The sequence below is a fragment of the Populus trichocarpa genome, chromosome 1 (genome assembly GCF_000002775.5).
Source record: "Populus trichocarpa isolate Nisqually-1 chromosome 1, P.trichocarpa_v4.1, whole genome shotgun sequence".
NCBI classification, from domain to species: domain Eukaryota; kingdom Viridiplantae; phylum Streptophyta; class Magnoliopsida; order Malpighiales; family Salicaceae; genus Populus; species Populus trichocarpa.
Genome location: NC_037285.2, coordinates 3,563,971 through 3,580,587, shown reverse-complemented (window position 1 = coordinate 3,580,587; position 16,617 = coordinate 3,563,971). Strand labels below are relative to the sequence as shown.

Sequence of the window (16,617 nt, the reverse complement as noted above, 5' to 3'; positions counted from 1 at the left end):
TCTCCAAGTTCCCTGGTTATTAATTGACGGTTGACGCGGGGCATTGAAGTTTCCAGCACGGTTAAGGAAAGATATTAGATCACTGATGATGTCAAGATTGGTTTCTGCAGTTGATTTTATGCCCTTCCCCAAGTCTTTCCAATTCGAACGGCCGCCGCCCCCACCACCCCAATCATAAAAGGAAACGAACAGATCATTTAATTTAGTTTTTAATATGAATTTTTTTTTATTTAGTCATCAGACTTTTATGATACGGATCTCGAGTTTGACGGGTTAATCTGGTTTGACGAGTTAACCCAGAATTTTTTTCTTTTTAATTAATTTCTTTCGTTTAGTTTAGTTTGTTAATGGTAAATTCTTTTATATTTAATTATCAGACTTTCATGACACGTATCCCGGTCTTGACGAGTTAACTTGGTTTGACGGGTTAATCAAGTTAATTCATATTTTTTCCTTTTTTTTCTTTTTATGCCTTTCGCTGTGGAATGCACAGTGCAGTCTACGGTGAAAAGGTTGATGCCTTCTTTTTATTTTTAATTAATTTTTTTATTTTGTTTGTTGATATTAATTTTTTTTTCTATTTAGTTATCAGACTTTCATGACACGGATCTTAGATTTGACGGGTTAACCCAGTTAATTTAGATTTTTTTCTTTTACTTCATTAGTTTTTTTCTTCTTATAAGTTTTTTCTTCTGTTATTTTTTCTTTTGAATTAATATTTTTTTATTTAATTTAGTTCATTAATATGAAATTTTTTTCTATTTAGTTATCGGTTGATGCCTTTTATTTCTATTTAGTTATCTTAGGTTTGCCTAATTAGAGAAAATTTTTTTTCTTTTTGCTTTTTTGTCGTTTTTATGCCTTTGACTGTGGACTGCACAGTGCAATCCACGGTGAAAAGGCTGATATCTTTTGTTTGTTTTAGTTTTTTTTCATTTTTAATTAATTTTTTTCGTTTAATTTAGTTTGTTAATGTTCAATTTTTTTCTATTTAGTTATCAAAATTTTTATGACACGGATCCCTGGTTTGACAGGTTAGCCTAATTAATTATGAGTAACCCGTCAATTTTTTTTTCTATTTAGTTATCAAACTTTCACGACACAAATCCAAGGTTTGACGGGTTAACCCAGTTAATTCATATTTTTTTTCTTTTTCTTCATTAGTTTTTTTTCTTTTTGTTGGTTTTTTTCTTTTTAATTAATCTATTTAATTATAACGCTTTTATGACACGACCTTGCAGTTAGACCCACATCCAAAGCTATTGGGTCTGGTATTGCAGACAGACCCACTTAAACTTGGGTCATGCAAGTTTAATGTTATTATTAATATTATAAATATTACTCTTAGGTCAGACGTTGCAGTCAAACCCAAGACTCTTGGGTATAGCTTTGCAGAAAGATCTCACACTTTTAAATCTTAGCTTTTTTTGATTTTTTTATACAAAAAAAATTGAGGTTATTGATGATGAAATAGTAGACTTTTCATAATTAAGTTAGCAGGACAGCGTCGGCAAGGGATGTGCATGAGGAAGTTGTGTTGTGATGTAACTGTTTACGAACGCGGTCCAAACCGCGTTCTCAAACAATTCAAATTTTTATTTTATTTTGCTAAAATTTAATATGTTTTAGATCTTTTTGATGTGCTGATGTCAAAATAATTTTTAAAAAATAAAAAAACATCTTTGACATGCATTTCGGCACGAAAAATTATTTTAAAAACAACCGCAACCACACTGCCAAACAAGCTCTAAGGGATGAGATATCAAATATTATACATATTAATAGAATGTTTGATATTATAATAATTATTATTTTTAAAATATATTTTATTTAAAAATATATTAAAATATTAGTACATCAAAACTATTTAAAAAAACATAAAAAAAATTCAATTAAAAAAAACAAACATTTTTAAAACACAAAAATAAATATAACTCCAAAACTTATTAAATAACCATGATTCTAGTTAACTTGCATAAAAACAAGATAGAGACGTTAAGTTCTTTGTCGATTATAATATCAGAGCACGATTAAGGATGAATGTCTTGAAAATTAACAAATTAATGTGAGGTGAAAGTGATAGCGTTACGAGTGTTGTCCACTTGATAGAAATGGTGGAGGAAACATCAACTTGCATGTTTTTTAACGTAGGTGGGTGCATGGATCCTTGTATACCCTCTTGTATGGTGTAATGCCCATCCGTCCATGATATATTTGATCAAGGGAGTATTTGTTTATATAGTTTATGCTTTTAAAATTATTTTTTATTTAAAAAATATTAAATTTATATTTTACAATTATTATTTTTTAAGTTTTGATGTGTTAATATAAAAAATATAAAAAAATTATTTTAAGATATTTTTAATTAAAAAAATATTTAAAAATAAACATGTACATTACACTACCAAGTATTCACTAAGTTTGACAGTGACATATACAATTTCTTATGTATTTATTTGTTAATCCGGTGGGATTTTATAAAAATACACGTTTCAAAATAATAATTATTTGTAAAATCCAATCAATGCGATTAATTCTAATTTAATTAAACTTGTCACTTTGATTTTAGCTTTAATAAATGAAATATAAATAAAGAAATGTTTTTTCTTTCTATACTACCATGTGAATGATGATGGGACTTTTAATAATCGAAAATAACTAAAGAATTTAAAGAATACGCACAATCGTTCAAGTGTTTTTCTACTGTTGGATATGTTTTACTTGTAGTTATTAAACTCGATTTAGTTTCTTCCAATCATGAAATCGATTTATGAGTTTCAAGTTAATCTAGAAAAACTAAAAAAGTTATGTTTGAAATTTTAATATTTCACATAACAATTTTTAAAACAATACATGTGTATATATAAGCTCTAAAAAAAAAATATGAAACATAAAATGTACTATAATTATCTCTAATTTAAAAGTTAAGAAACAATTTATATGAATATAAATTATAAAAAATATGTAGTATACTTGTTTCATATCAAAAAATTAATAAACAATTCATGTGGATATAAGTTATATATAATTGTCTAACATTGAAAAATTAAGAAATAATATATATAGATGTAGACTATAAAAAAAATAAAGTATAGTATAATTATATTTCATCAAAAAATTAAAAAACAAAATACGTGGATGTAGGCTATATATAGTATAGTTATCTCACGTTGAAAAATTACGAAATAATATGTAGTCATGTATAGTTATTCCACATCAAAAAATTAAAAAACAATATATATATATATATATATATATTATAAAAAAATATAAGATTTAAAGTGTAGTATAGTTATTCTATATAAAAAATTTAAAACATAATTCATATTTTAATTTTATTATTATTATAGAAAATGATACCCTCAATTAAAAAAAAATAGAGATGGTGGTAGCGAGTGATGAGTGATGATATTAAGGAAAATGAAAGGAAAGTTGATGATAACTACTTAAATAGTGAAAAAAACCACTCATTGGTCGAGATAAATCCTCGATTCTTGCAAATTGTAATAAGAAAGTATACTTAGTATAGACTTTAACCTTTGATTACTTACTGGGAATGAAAGGAAAGCTTTTCTTAGATTTTTGTTTTCAAAGAAGAAAAACTATAAATTTAGTATTTGACCTTTGATTAATTATTTGATTACCCGACTTTCAATTCTAGTACAGAATTGTTCACGGTTTTTTTTTTTCTAAAGGTGATGCGGTGGCTGTGTGGTAGCACACGATTTGTGAGTTTACCGTTGAAACTAGGGGTGTTCACGGTCCGGTTTTAACCCAAAAATTCAACCGAACCGGAAAATGGTATTCCTTATTAATAGAACCCGAACCGAACCGAGAACCGGTTCAAACCGAACCGGGTTTGTTCGGTTCGGGTCGGTTTTTTAGCATAAAAACCACAAAAACCGAACTAATCTTCATCACTGAGCTACTGAGATTTTCTCACATGAATTTCATTGTAATTCTATAAAAGCATCGTTCTCAAGGTGAGAAAATTTTATTGATAGCTACTGAATCCTTGACTCTGCTCAATCCAACATATAAAATACTCCTCGGTCCCTTCAGGTTTGAGCATTAAACAATGGCGCAGTACGGATCTATCCCACTCTGTATTCTTCTCGCATGAATTTCATTGTAATTCTATAGAAGCATTGTTGTAACTGGTGATGAGAACCATTCTTGAATAATGGTTCCCTCGCATCCAGTGGCGGAGCCACGTGGGTGCAAAAGGGGGCAATTGCCCCCTTCATTTTTTTTTATAAGTATTTTCTATATTAGGATATTAATATAATAATTTGGGGAGGATTTGATACACGGAAAGTGGAAAGTTGCTGTTTACTTATATTTTAATATAATATATAATATATATTTTCAGTTTATTTACTTAAACTTTTTCCCTTTTTTTTTCGTTTTTTTCACTAATTAATAGAGAGTCATTTTTCCTTTTGAATTGTTATCTTCCTCTCTCTTATGCAAATTTCTTTTAAAGTTCAGATAACTAAGTAATTTCTTTTGCTTTATACTTTAAATATATATATTTTTTTTATCTTTTCTATTTATTTCATTATCTAATTTTAGTTTTATTTTTTTATAATTAGTTATGAAAAATATTAGGGTTTATGATAATTTAGGGGTTTTAATATGAATGTGTTCAAATATGTTCAAAATAAATGTTTGAATTTACTAATTTAATCAATTAAATGTTTTTTTTCTTATTATAAATAAATAAATTAATGTTTATGCAAAACCACTATTCTTGATATCTCTTGTATTAACATAGTAGATTATTGAAATTATTTAACTAAGGCCTCTTAGTTCTATAATTATGGATTAATTATTTAATTGAGGTCTCTTAATTTACAATGTACATATATTAATTGTCATTTTATATCACAAATTTATTTGTAATTAATTGTTAACGAAATGCTTGGAGTTAGGAGAGGGCATGGGTTTAAATCCTATAAGTTACACTTTTTCTCTCTTGGTATTTTCTCTTATTTGAAAGTATAGGATAGTATTAAAACTTGTTTCACATATTTGACTTAGTGAGTTCATATAAATTTTTTGTGTGTGTCTAGAAATAATTTAAATGTCTAAAAATGATTAAGTATGATTTAATCAACATACTTATTAGATACATATAGATATGAATTGAAATGAGTTTTGATGAATTGATGTATATTTTGCTATGAATATCATATGAAAGATTTAGAATTATTGTGTAACTCAACTGACTTTATTATTATGTAGTTGTGTTAATTATTATGTAGACACTAATGATAATAAAAAAAATCAGTAGGTTCATTGATTAAATTAACACGTCACTATACAAGTATTTCAAGTGTAAATCCCTTGAGAATAAATAGTTATTCAAAACTTCAAATCATGTAACTTTAATAATTTGCCCCCTCATCAAAAAAATTCTGGCTTCGCCACTGCTCGCACTGGGTTGTAAAACTAGAAGGGGAAGGCAGGGAAGGGAGAAAGGGAAAGGCTGGGAAGGGAAGGCTTGAGGGGGGTGGCTGCTGGGAAGGGAGTGATTTAGGGTTGTGGAAGGGGAAGGGGAAAAGGGGAAGGCTGGAGGGGGAGGGGGGGTTGGCGGCTGGAAAGGAAGGCTTGAGGAGGGTGGCGGCTGCTGGGAAAGGAAGGCTTGAGGGGGGGGAAGTGGGTGATTTAGGGTTCTGGGAAGGGGAAGGGGAAAAGTGAAGGCTGGAGGGGGAGGGGGGGTTGGCGGCTGGAAAGGAAGGCTTGAGGAGGGTGGCGGCTGCTGGGAAAGGAAGGCTTAAGGGGGGGAAAATGGGTGATTTAGGGTTCTAGGAAAGGGAAGGGGAAAAGTGAAGGCTGGAGGGGGAGGGGGGGTTGGAGGGTGGCGGCTGCTGGGAAAGGAAGGCTTAAGGGGGGGAAAGTGGGTGATTTAGGGTTCTGGGAAGGGGAAGGGAAAAAGTGAAGGCTTGAGGGGGAGGGGGGGTTGGCGGCTGGAAAGTGGACAAGTGATTTAGTTAGGGTTAGAGATGGTTCTTTTTATACTTTTTTTTAAACCGGTTCGGCTTGGTTCGGTTCAATCGGTTTAAGCTTTTTTAAACCAGAACCGAACCGGACCCGGTGGTTTTTTTTATTTTTTAATCGGTTTATTCGGTTTTTTCTATCGGTTCGGTTTTTTCGGTTAATTTTGTTCTCGGTTTAATCGGTTGGTTGATTTTTTTGAACACCCCTATTTGAAACTGGTTGATTGGCCTGTCAACATGCACGGTACACATGAACGGTGCAAAAAGAATAGGGCAAAAATGCATGAGAAAAAACAAAACCCTGCACTGTTCACATGAGAGTGAACAGTAAAAGCAGCCAAGGACCTGGCTGTAAATTTTGGATTTATGTTTTTTAAATTATTCCTGCTTGAAAAAATATGAAATTATTTTATATTAATTATCTTTCCTCCTATTGGGGGACAACTCATTCACATCTAGATATTTTGTGGCACATGTCAGCCCATCACAAATTGGGTTCGTGCATTTTTTCTTCCACGAAATTGACATTCATAGAAGAATTCCGAGGGTACAAGCAACGCAGGTGCCTGACACGTGGAGCTAATTTGTCGTGCCTAACATTGTTCTCTAACTTGCCCATAACTATGATAGCAAGCTGATTTATCACCAAACGAGCGATGCAAGGCATCATCTCAACATTGAACGGTTATTATTTTGTTTTTAAGGTAGTTTTTGTGTTTGTGATTTGAAAAAAATAAGTTTTAAAAAAATATGGTTAAGTGTGGTTAGTTATATTTAAATACGTGTTTGATAAAAAATATGGTTGAGGTTTATATGCAGCAAAAAAACATGTACTAAAATGTTTGGTAGTTGTGTGGTTGCGGTTGTTTTTCAAAGTACTTTTTACTTGGAAATGCATTAAAATATATATTTTTTTATTTTTAAAAAATTATTTTTGATATCAGCGCATCAAAATGATTTGAAAACACAAAAAAAATATTAATTTAAAGTAAAAAAAAAATAAATTTTTTCAAAAGCGTTTTTGAAACGCAAAAACAAACAGAGTTTTACGAAACTCAGTTACAAAAGCATGTAAAAACTGTTTCTCAAAAACTTTGTTTCAAACTTAATTTTTTAGTGGGCTCCACAATAAAAAAACATAGTTTATTATGTTACCAAATACCTTACTATGTTTTTTGTACCATAAATACAAAAACTCCTAGTAAACAAACACTCGCAGTTAAACAAGACATAGCCATGATATGGTTATTAGAGCTTGTTCTTCTATGAAAATTTTGACAAAAGTAATTATTAATTAATTTTAAAAAAATAAATATAGAAAATATAAAATTTATGATACATAAAAAAAAATATTTCAACTAATTTTTTTTTATCCTAATTATATCTTTTTATTTTTTTAAAATTGACTCAGAAAAGCTGTAAACCTAGATAGCCGTCCTAAATAACTGGATAAGAGAGTGGACATGGATCGGAAATCTTAAAGATCAACTTGCATTGATTGGATGAGCATCTAGTATCAGCCATTGCCCTTTCATGAGACCACTAGCAAGTCAAGCCGAGAAATCTTAAAGATCAACTTGCATGTTTTTTAATGTAGGGATAGCTTGTCCTTATTGCCTCTGGTGTGCATGAATCCCTGTATACCTCTTGTATGGTGTAAGATGCCCATCCGTCCCGTCCATGAGATATAGCCCATCCGTCCCGTCCATGTCCATGATATATAGCACATCCCCCGCGCCCATGATATATATATATATATATATTAGTTTAACGTGGGTGTTTGGGCTAGCTTGCGCGCACCTCGAATAATCCCACGAGCCCTGAAGTTAACGACCATGTAAGCCTCCAGTGACCATCATATAAGCAACCACAGAGCTTGAACCTAACCGTCCATGATATATTTGATTAAGGAAGTATTTGTTTATATAGTTTATGCTTTTAAAATTATTTTTTATTTACCATATAAAACACAGGGTAAGTTATTAGTTTTTTTATCATGAGCATCCTTTTAATTAAGGCCATCTTTGTATTTTCCAGGATATCCTCTCTCTTTCTTTTCTTTCTCTGGCTCTGGCAGAATACTATAAAAGGATTAAAAGAAAAAACTCAAATATACCATCAAATTATTAATTTTGCATTCAAACTATTCTTTATATCAATTTTACTTTTAAATTATTTTAATTTCTTAATCAAGTACTTCTATAGAACACCCAATGAAGAATGTGAAGTTCCCCATTAAATAACTTTATTTAAAAAAAACAAATGTACAATTTAAATAAAAAGCTTTTAAAATAAAAAAGGTCCTTAATCAAGGAATTTTAAAAGTTGCATGGTAAAATCGATATAAAAAATAATTTGAATATAAAATTGAGATTATCTATGTTCTAGGATCACAGTCTTAGAATATAATGAGGAAGTTGATTATGAGATTGATTGATTTCAATTAACTCACAATCATTTATCCGTACAAGCCTTTTTTAATATATTGTAATTGTTGACCATTGTATGCTGATGTTACAAGTGGGCTTTAATATATATCATTTTAATGTCAAAGCATAAATCATCGCACAGCTGATAACAAATAAGTTCGTTCGTTGATATTCATTGCAACCATAAACAATAAATAACATATATTTGGAGGAGGCTTTAATCAGGCTAGGAAACATCTTTCTTTCCTACATTATCATACAAGATGGGAATCATAACCAAAAAAAAAAAAAACAATATGAATATTATTTATTTATTTTTTGTAAAAAATTTATTATTACAAATAAAACCCGATGGAAGCTCCATGGACGAGAACTGATCCATGGTGTGAAACAGATAGAAAAAATTTCTCATGCCCCAATCTATGAGAAGGAATCAAGTTTTGTTTTTATGTTTTAAAAGTATTTTTAAAAATTTTGAATTTTATTTTATTTTTTTGTTTATTTCAAATTAATATTTTTAATATTTTTATATCATTTTAATGTGCTGATATCAAAAATAATTTTTAAAAACAAAAAAATATTATTTTGATGCATTTTAGAGCAAAAATTATTTTGAAAATCAATCGCTATCACATTTCTAAACACCTTGAAAAAATCGTAACCTAATTATTAATAATTGGATTCTAAACTTTTGGTTTACGCAAGCATAGAGCCCTTTTTTTTCCCCCCTCTCATCCTAGAAGAGAACTCCGCTACCATTAAAAATAATGCTAGGTTCTTGACCTTTTCATGTACATCTTCTTCAAACTCTAAACAATAAGAAGCACATGGCTCCATATTGTTGTCGCCCTTCAGGACAAAAAAAACTAAAAAAAAAAAAACTTGGTGTACGTTCTCAGAGAACATCAAGTCAAAATTATACTTTAATCAAGATTTAATTGATATTTTTAATTAACCCTCCCTTGAAGAAGACTTGTCAGCGGTGATCAATTTTTTCAACCATCTTGATTGTTTTCTGCTAATAAACGACACAGATTGACACATTGGTATGGATACAATAACAAGCATCTCTCTGTTTTTCAGGAACTATCGTGAGAAGCAGCATTTAATTTTCCAACTTTTGTGCTTCCATTTTAAACTCCTTTACGTTTACTCTCAACAACCTAACATTGGCTGCCCAACTCAGAGATAAAATTGTGCAGAGCCCCAAATAACAAGGGAGTTTGATTGTATAAGCCATGTACATGCAGCTGGTCACTTTCTCATGGTTAACAAAATTAAAAAAGAAGATGGATAATCAAGTGATGAACACATTTAATGCTCTGGTGCAATCCTTGCTCAGCAGCATAGAAATCATAGATGCACTTCTGTCTTCCATGTTTCCATGTTGTTGGCAGGAAATTAATAAAAACTCACATGGGAGCTGTGAACGCTTTTTTTCTCCTCCTTTTTTTCTCGTTTCCTGCTGTAAAATTAACGTTGGTGGTTCTGGGGATGTGGCAGAGAGTGGAGGCTGCCTTAATGGGAGTCACACAGACACAGGTCATGTCCAGCTATTTCTCTCTTTTTGTCACACATTTGGAGCTCTTGATTACTTTTGCTTCGACTGCCAATTGTTCAACACAGAGTGGAAAGCCTCAAAGGAAGACAGATATGAGGGGAAGGGGGGAGATTGTTATCCGGATTGTCACCTCTTCTGTTACTGTCATTCGCTTCTTTTTTGGGCAGAAAAATAGGTTTGACTAATTGGGCAAGGGAAGAGAGAGAGAGATAGAGAGAGAGAGAGTTGTGAAGGCGTCTTAACGAGGAAGATGAAGTGATCGTCACGTTCATCCTGCTTGCCTGGAATATGAGGGGACCCTCTTCAATTATCATCATTGAAATCTAGGAAGAAGATATTTTAGCTGCTTGATTATAATCTTCCAATAACGGGAAAAAAGAAAAGAAAAGAAAAAGAAGAGTATTTTGAAATTGAAATTAGAGGGAGGCATGGACGAGAAACCAAACATAATTGATCCACGTCCCACACCTGAACCGCCCTTTCCAAAAGCTTTGTCGGGGAACTCCACGGCCCCATCATTCAAATTTCAATTACTGCCACATGATTTTCATGTCCAGTTTGCCCCCCTCCTCCCGGCTTTTTTTTTTTTTTTGAAACACAGTTTAATTAAAGTTTTTTTAAAAATAACATATATTAAAAAATATTTTAAAATTAATATAATTTAATCATGGTAGAAACAACTATTATTGAAAATAATAGTTGTGTCAAAAATAATTTCTCATTCAAATTAATTAACAATTACAGAAATTAATTCTAATTTTTTATTAAGATTTAATGGAAAATAAAAGAAATTTAAGATCTAATAGCAAAGAAAAATAAGTCACCGAGAGCACATCGAAACTCTGTTTTCAACACATCCAGTATCGTTAGAAATATTTCAACAAAAAAATTATTTTGCAAAAGAGAAAATATCACTACATAACAACTATTCTCAATAGCAGTTGTGTATAGAAATGATATTAGAAAATGCAGTTGTGTTCAACCGTTATTCCCAATAGCGGTTTTGTACAAAATCGATATTTAAAAAACCAATTGTATTCAAACTATGCTATTTAACAAATATATTTTTCTACCTATATCATTTTTTTAAAATTTTTACCAAATTATGTCATTTTTTTTAATAAAAAAATCCTCTTCTCCCTCCATTGTTCATTACCAGATAAAATCCTTTTTTATTCAATTAAAAAGAAAAGGTGTCTGCTTGTTTGCTTGAAAGAAAATGTTTTTTGAAAAGTGATTTTTTTAAAAAGTAAATTTTTGGATAGTAAATTATTTTTTGATGTTATGGAAAATAAATTAGAAAAGACTTTTCAGTGTCTGGCTATGTCATGGAAAATAAGTTGGAAAATAACTTATTAATTTTTTATTTTTTAAAAAGTTTATTAAAATAATAAGGACCAAATTTTACAGATAAAAAAGTTGGAGGATGAAATTGAAAAAAATATAATTTCATAAATTACTTCAAATAAAATAAATAACAATTAAAATAACGAAGACCAAATCTGACTGATAAAAAAGTTGAAAGATAATGAAATTAAAAAAAAATATAATTTCATAAATTATTTCAAATAAAAAATAAATAGCTATCAAAAGAATATAGACCACATATAATATATAAAAATTTTTAATTAAGAAAATAATAAGAGAAAAACAAATAAAAATAAAAAAATAAGGATTAAAATTTATATAAAAATTAAATTAAATCAAATTTTAAGAAATGAAATTAAAAAAAATGATTAAAAACAAAATATATAGCAATCAAAAGATTGAGAACTAAATTTGATATAATGAACAAATAATAAGATATTTTTGAGTTTTCAACAACTCCTGAAAAATATTTTACATTGACTAATTTTTTTAACGATAAACAAATACAGAAAAATTTAGAAAGTGATTTTCACATTCCATGAAATAAATCGAGCCTTAAAGAGTGTGTGAGAATATGATATCGATTATTTTTTAAAGGTTTTTTCATTTAAAAATATATCAAAAATAATATATTTTTTATTTTTTAAAAATTATTTTTGATATTAATATATTAAAATGATAAAAAAATAAAAAATAAAAATTTTATTATTTTTTTAAATAATTTGGAGAAACCGGAACTGCCCTTGGTTTCCGTCTGAAGGAAATGCTATCTACCATCGCTTTTAATCAGTCGTTTTATACACTTGTCGTATAAAATTGCCACGTTTGATATTTTTCACTTGAAAGGCAGATAAACGTGGTAAAGGTGAAATGCAGATAAATCTTGAAAGTACACGTGGCTTCCTGAGGGAGCGAGTGCTGAAAGGGAGACTGGTAAAGGTGAGTGCCCCTAGCTTTCCTCATCCATGTAACAAGTCTTCTCTGCAAACAAATACACTTTAGATTTTCAAGTTAAAACACTACAAGGAACCTCCACACTCTATTACAGCAAAGGACAAATCTCTCTCTCTCTCTCTCTCGTCTGTTTAGAGAACAAGACATGAATGTTCTTGGTCTGTTATTGCTCATGTGGGCATTGTTAAATACATCTTTGTTTTTCTTGCTTGATGCCAGAGGTGAGTCAACTCCTTCCACCATTTCTGCCTCTCCTCTTCCTAAGAAACATAAACCCAAACCCATGTTTCTCTTCTCTTCAAAAATGCAAGCTCAATCTCCAGGTGTGTTAATAATGCTCTTTTTCTTTGTTTCCAAGTTTGTGTTTTTATTTTCCATCTTGGTTCTTGAACAGTCATTGCCTTTATGTGTGTGTCTATGTACTTCATGTTCTTACATGGGGTAAAGGGGCTTGCTTTGTTTCACATCACACGCTCAAATTTCAAACCCCTAGCACCATAACTTGATTTAGTTTGGGGAATGCAGGGGAAGAAAACTAGAAATTGTTGTAATGTAACTTATGTCATTACAATTTCTCCCTTTTTCCCTCTTGGTTTCTCCCTGAACAAGAAGAGGATGAATTCTTCTTGTGATTCTGTAGCTCAAATGTGATTTTTTCCCCTTTCATAATTTGACTTGAATATTTCTCTCCAAAACTTGTCATATCAGTTCCTCTTGTTTCATTTAATATATTTTTCTTTTCTCTGATGGATGTGTTTGAGCTTTATTTTTTTTTTAAAAAAAATTGTATCTAATTGTATTGGACAAGTTGAGGCTTTTCTTTGAAACTATATTGTACTTAGGCTCCCTTACTGTTTATCCAGGAATGCCTTTGGTTCCTGTGGTTGAAGAAGTGCACCACCAAGATTTGAATAAGAAAATCCTGATAGCACTAGTTGTTGCTTCCACTCTCCTTGGTGGAATAGTGTTGTTTTTCTCATGTTTCTGGATCTACAGACTGAAAAAATCTAGGAAATGCAGGGCCAAAAGTAAAGGCGATGGTATCTTCTTTACACGAGTTAAATTTGCTTTTGCCGCTACATTTTTCCTTTTGAGGCATGTTACAAACAATTGTGCTTGTTATGCTCACTCAGTCTTGCTACTTTTTTTGTTTAAATTTAACATGTAGATGTAGCTAAAAGGCATTCGCCGAGTCTGATTGGGGATAAATTTAATCTCTTGAGGATGGCTGGGAAGAAGGGTTCAGTTGCAGTTATGGAATATCAGTTGTTGCAAGCAGCAACAAACAATTTCCGGGAAGATAATGTTCTAGGACAAGGTGGTCATGGATGTGTCTATAAAGCTCGTTTCAGTGAAAAACTCCTTGCAGCTGTGAAGAGATTTGAAGGTGAAGCACAGGACATTGGAAGAGAATTTGAGGTAATGTCTTTCATGAAATTGATTTGGATATTGTTTCAAAGCATCATGGCTTCTTTAATTTTTCCTTTCTTTTCATTTCAAATTTTGTTTGTAAATGCAGAACGAGCTGAATTGGTTAACGAAAATTCAGCACCAAAACATAATTTCTCTTTTAGGTTACTGCCTTCATGGTGAAACAAGGTTTCTTGTGTATGAAATGATGCAGAATGGGTCTTTGGAAAGTCAATTGCATGGTATAAATCTTCTCCTTCTGAATTTTAAAATAAAAATTAGAAGATACCAATTTGTACCTTGTTTTCTTATATAATTTATGTTATTGATGAACATTTAGGACCAACACATGGATCAGCATTAACATGGCATCTGCGAATGAAAATTGCTGTTGACGTTGCAAGGTAATTCCAACTCTCAATTCTCTGTTGTGCACTTTATTCTCTTTCATTCTCCTTTTATTTTCCAAAGGAAATCCATTTTTTTATGCTAACTACTTGCTGTCACCAAAAACGTTGTTGACCAGAGGACTAGAGTATCTTCATGAGCATTGCAATCCTCCTGTTGTCCATAGAGATCTAAAGTCATCTAACATTCTTCTGGATTCGAGCTTCAATGCAAAGGTAAAAGCCATCCATGTATAACAAATTTAACAGTTCTGCACTCCTCATAAGTGCATGTTCAGCATCATTTTGTGATTTTAACTAGAATGTTTCCTCTGACGAGTCTTTACTTAATTCAGCTTTCAGACTTTGGCCTTGCTGTAACATCTGGGATCCAAAGCAAGAACATAGAGCTTTCAGGAACTTTAGGTTATGTAGCACCAGAGTACCTTTTGGATGGTATGTCCAATTCCGTTCAAATCTAAGAATGTTGCCACTTCCATTTTGTTGGTAGATATCCTACTTTTTATATTTCCGCTCATCACAGAATTTTTTTTTCTTTCTTTAATGATTTCTTAGTCTATTAACTATCACATTTTCAGTCATAAAAATTATGTTTTTGGATTCTCTGATGAACTCTTCACAGTTCAAACTTCTGTCACGTGAAATTTGATCATTTTCCAGCAAGCATCATTGCTTCTGCTAAATGCAATGTTGTTGGTGAGAGATTCTGATAATGGATGGTTAATGAAGATTTTTTATAAAATAGTTTTAAAACAATGCAGTGTCTTGTAGCGTTTCCCCCTTAAGGCTTAATTTGTTAATGAGTCTGAATAAACTCCGTGAAAAGAATTTTGTCAGATGATGAACAAGGCAGGTTTCGCTATAGCCTCTACTCCTGAGACTTGCCTGGTGGTGATAGATTTTTGCAACACAAGATCCATGGAAAACTTTTCTATTTCATTTTCAAGAACTATATAATTCTACCAGCAAGTATTTTTTTCTACCTTTATGTTCTGGATAGTAAATGGTATTAAACATTTCCTGCATCTAGTCTTTCTTTGATACAGAATGAGGCCTAATTGCTTGGAAAGAAACGTATGATCACTTAGTTTTCTCTTTCCAGGTAAACTAACTGATAAAAGTGATGTCTATGCTTTTGGAGTTGTCCTTCTGGAACTCCTGATAGGAAGAAAACCAGTGGAACAGATGTCTCCAGATCAATGTCAGTCTATAGTCTCATGGGTAATTTTCCTTGAACCCTATTTTAGCAGTCATGCCTTGAGGACTCGAGGTAATATCAATCAGGATTCCTTGAGGTTTTGGAACTTAACGGTCCATCATTGTTTACATGTAGGCCATGCCTCAGTTCACTGACAGATCGAAGCTTCCAAACATTGTGGATCCTGTTATCAAAGACACTATGGATTTAAAACACTTATACCAGGTACATTGAATAGGAATCTATATATCGGTGTGCCTACAAGTTTTCTGTTCTTGCTTTTAGTATACAAATTTAATCATCATATTACCTTTGAGTAGGTAGCTGCGGTGGCAGTATTATGTGTGCAACAAGAACCAAGTTACAGGCCATTGATAACAGATGTCCTTCATTCCCTCATCCCTCTCGTACCTCTCGAGCTTGGAGGGTCACTAAGAGTTACAGAACCTGTTCCTCTTGCTCTGCCTTCGCACTGATGACTTGAGGATAACCCAAACTGACAGCTTCCTTTGTATATTCAGATGTGTGAAAGTCATTAGAGAAAAGATTTTTGTTTTTCATTGTTACAGTTGTAAATTGAATTGAATTGAATTTTAAGATGAGTTTTTGGCAAGCAGCATCTTCAACTTTTGGATCTATCAGCAACACATTTTTCCAAGGTTTAGCAAGATGCCCTCTTATCAGATGAAATGGAGGGTTGTAGCCGGTAAAGGGCAGTAATATAGGAGTTGTGAGATTATAATTTTTCCCAGACGAGCATGTTTCATTCTAACAATCGTTATTGATCAGCAGACATTGTTCTATCCTTCTGTTATGCGATATTTAATGCAAGACATGACTTTTCCTCACCTTATAGGTGCTGTAATCTGTAAGTTGTAGCTTTAGTTGACCCTTAGTTTTCTTGTAGTCACATGCAATGCCTGATTGGTTTATTAACATTTCCTGCCAGTCTGCTATAGACGACTTTGAACTCCGTGTAACTTAACTAAATATGGAAATAAAGCCGGAGTAAGCCAGCCAGACCTGGCTTATCTGCTTTGCATATTTACCTTAAATTATCAGAGTTACTGAACCTCCTAACGGAGCAGGAGAGAGCTTGCATAGATCGGCTATGGCAATATGTAACTGTAGCAATTTTAGCCAATACTTTTGGATTCATCATCCAGACATGGTAATTTTCATTCGGCAGATACAATACTACCTCCAATAACAGAACAGCAATTGGTATCGAAGAAAGTATAAGCCAAATGAGGGAGCCAAAGAAAAGAAGATAAATGTCTCAAGCAGA

General features: G+C 31.6%; 1 protein-coding gene across 3 annotated transcripts; it reads left to right on the top strand.

Annotated features, from left to right (window-relative positions):
* Positions 1-12,362: 12,362 nt before the first annotated feature.
* On the top strand, positions 12,363-16,177 carry LOC7460507 (probable receptor-like protein kinase At1g80640). Of its 3 annotated transcripts, none has more exons than XM_024608998.2 (10): positions 12,363-12,637; positions 13,178-13,354; positions 13,483-13,733; positions 13,834-13,966; positions 14,065-14,128; positions 14,251-14,347; positions 14,467-14,566; positions 15,234-15,352; positions 15,465-15,554; positions 15,647-15,795. In XM_024608998.2, the coding sequence occupies exons 1-10, from the start codon at positions 12,460-12,462 to the stop codon at positions 15,647-15,649; spliced, it is 1,212 nt and encodes a 403-aa protein (XP_024464766.2). In that variant the 5' UTR covers positions 12,363-12,459; the 3' UTR covers positions 15,650-15,795. The 3 variants fall into 3 exon arrangements, with proteins under 3 accessions (XP_024464766.2, XP_024464753.2, XP_024464774.2); XM_024608985.2 differs by having other exon boundaries at positions 12,364-12,637; positions 15,650-16,177; XM_024609006.2 differs by lacking the exon at positions 13,178-13,354 and having other exon boundaries at positions 12,364-12,637; positions 15,650-16,177.
* The last annotated feature ends 440 nt before the right edge of the window (positions 16,178-16,617 follow it).

Coding starts and splice junctions, on each gene's coding strand:
- LOC7460507 (XM_024608985.2), top strand. CDS start 12,460: ATGAATGTTCTTGGTCTGTTATTGCTCATGTGGGCATTGTTAAATACA. Junction 14,348..14,466: donor ATTCGAGCTTCAATGCAAAG/GTAAAAGCCATC, acceptor TACTTAATTCAG/CTTTCAGACTTTGGCCTTGC. Junction 14,567..15,233: donor ACCAGAGTACCTTTTGGATG/GTATGTCCAATT, acceptor TTCTCTTTCCAG/GTAAACTAACTGATAAAAGT.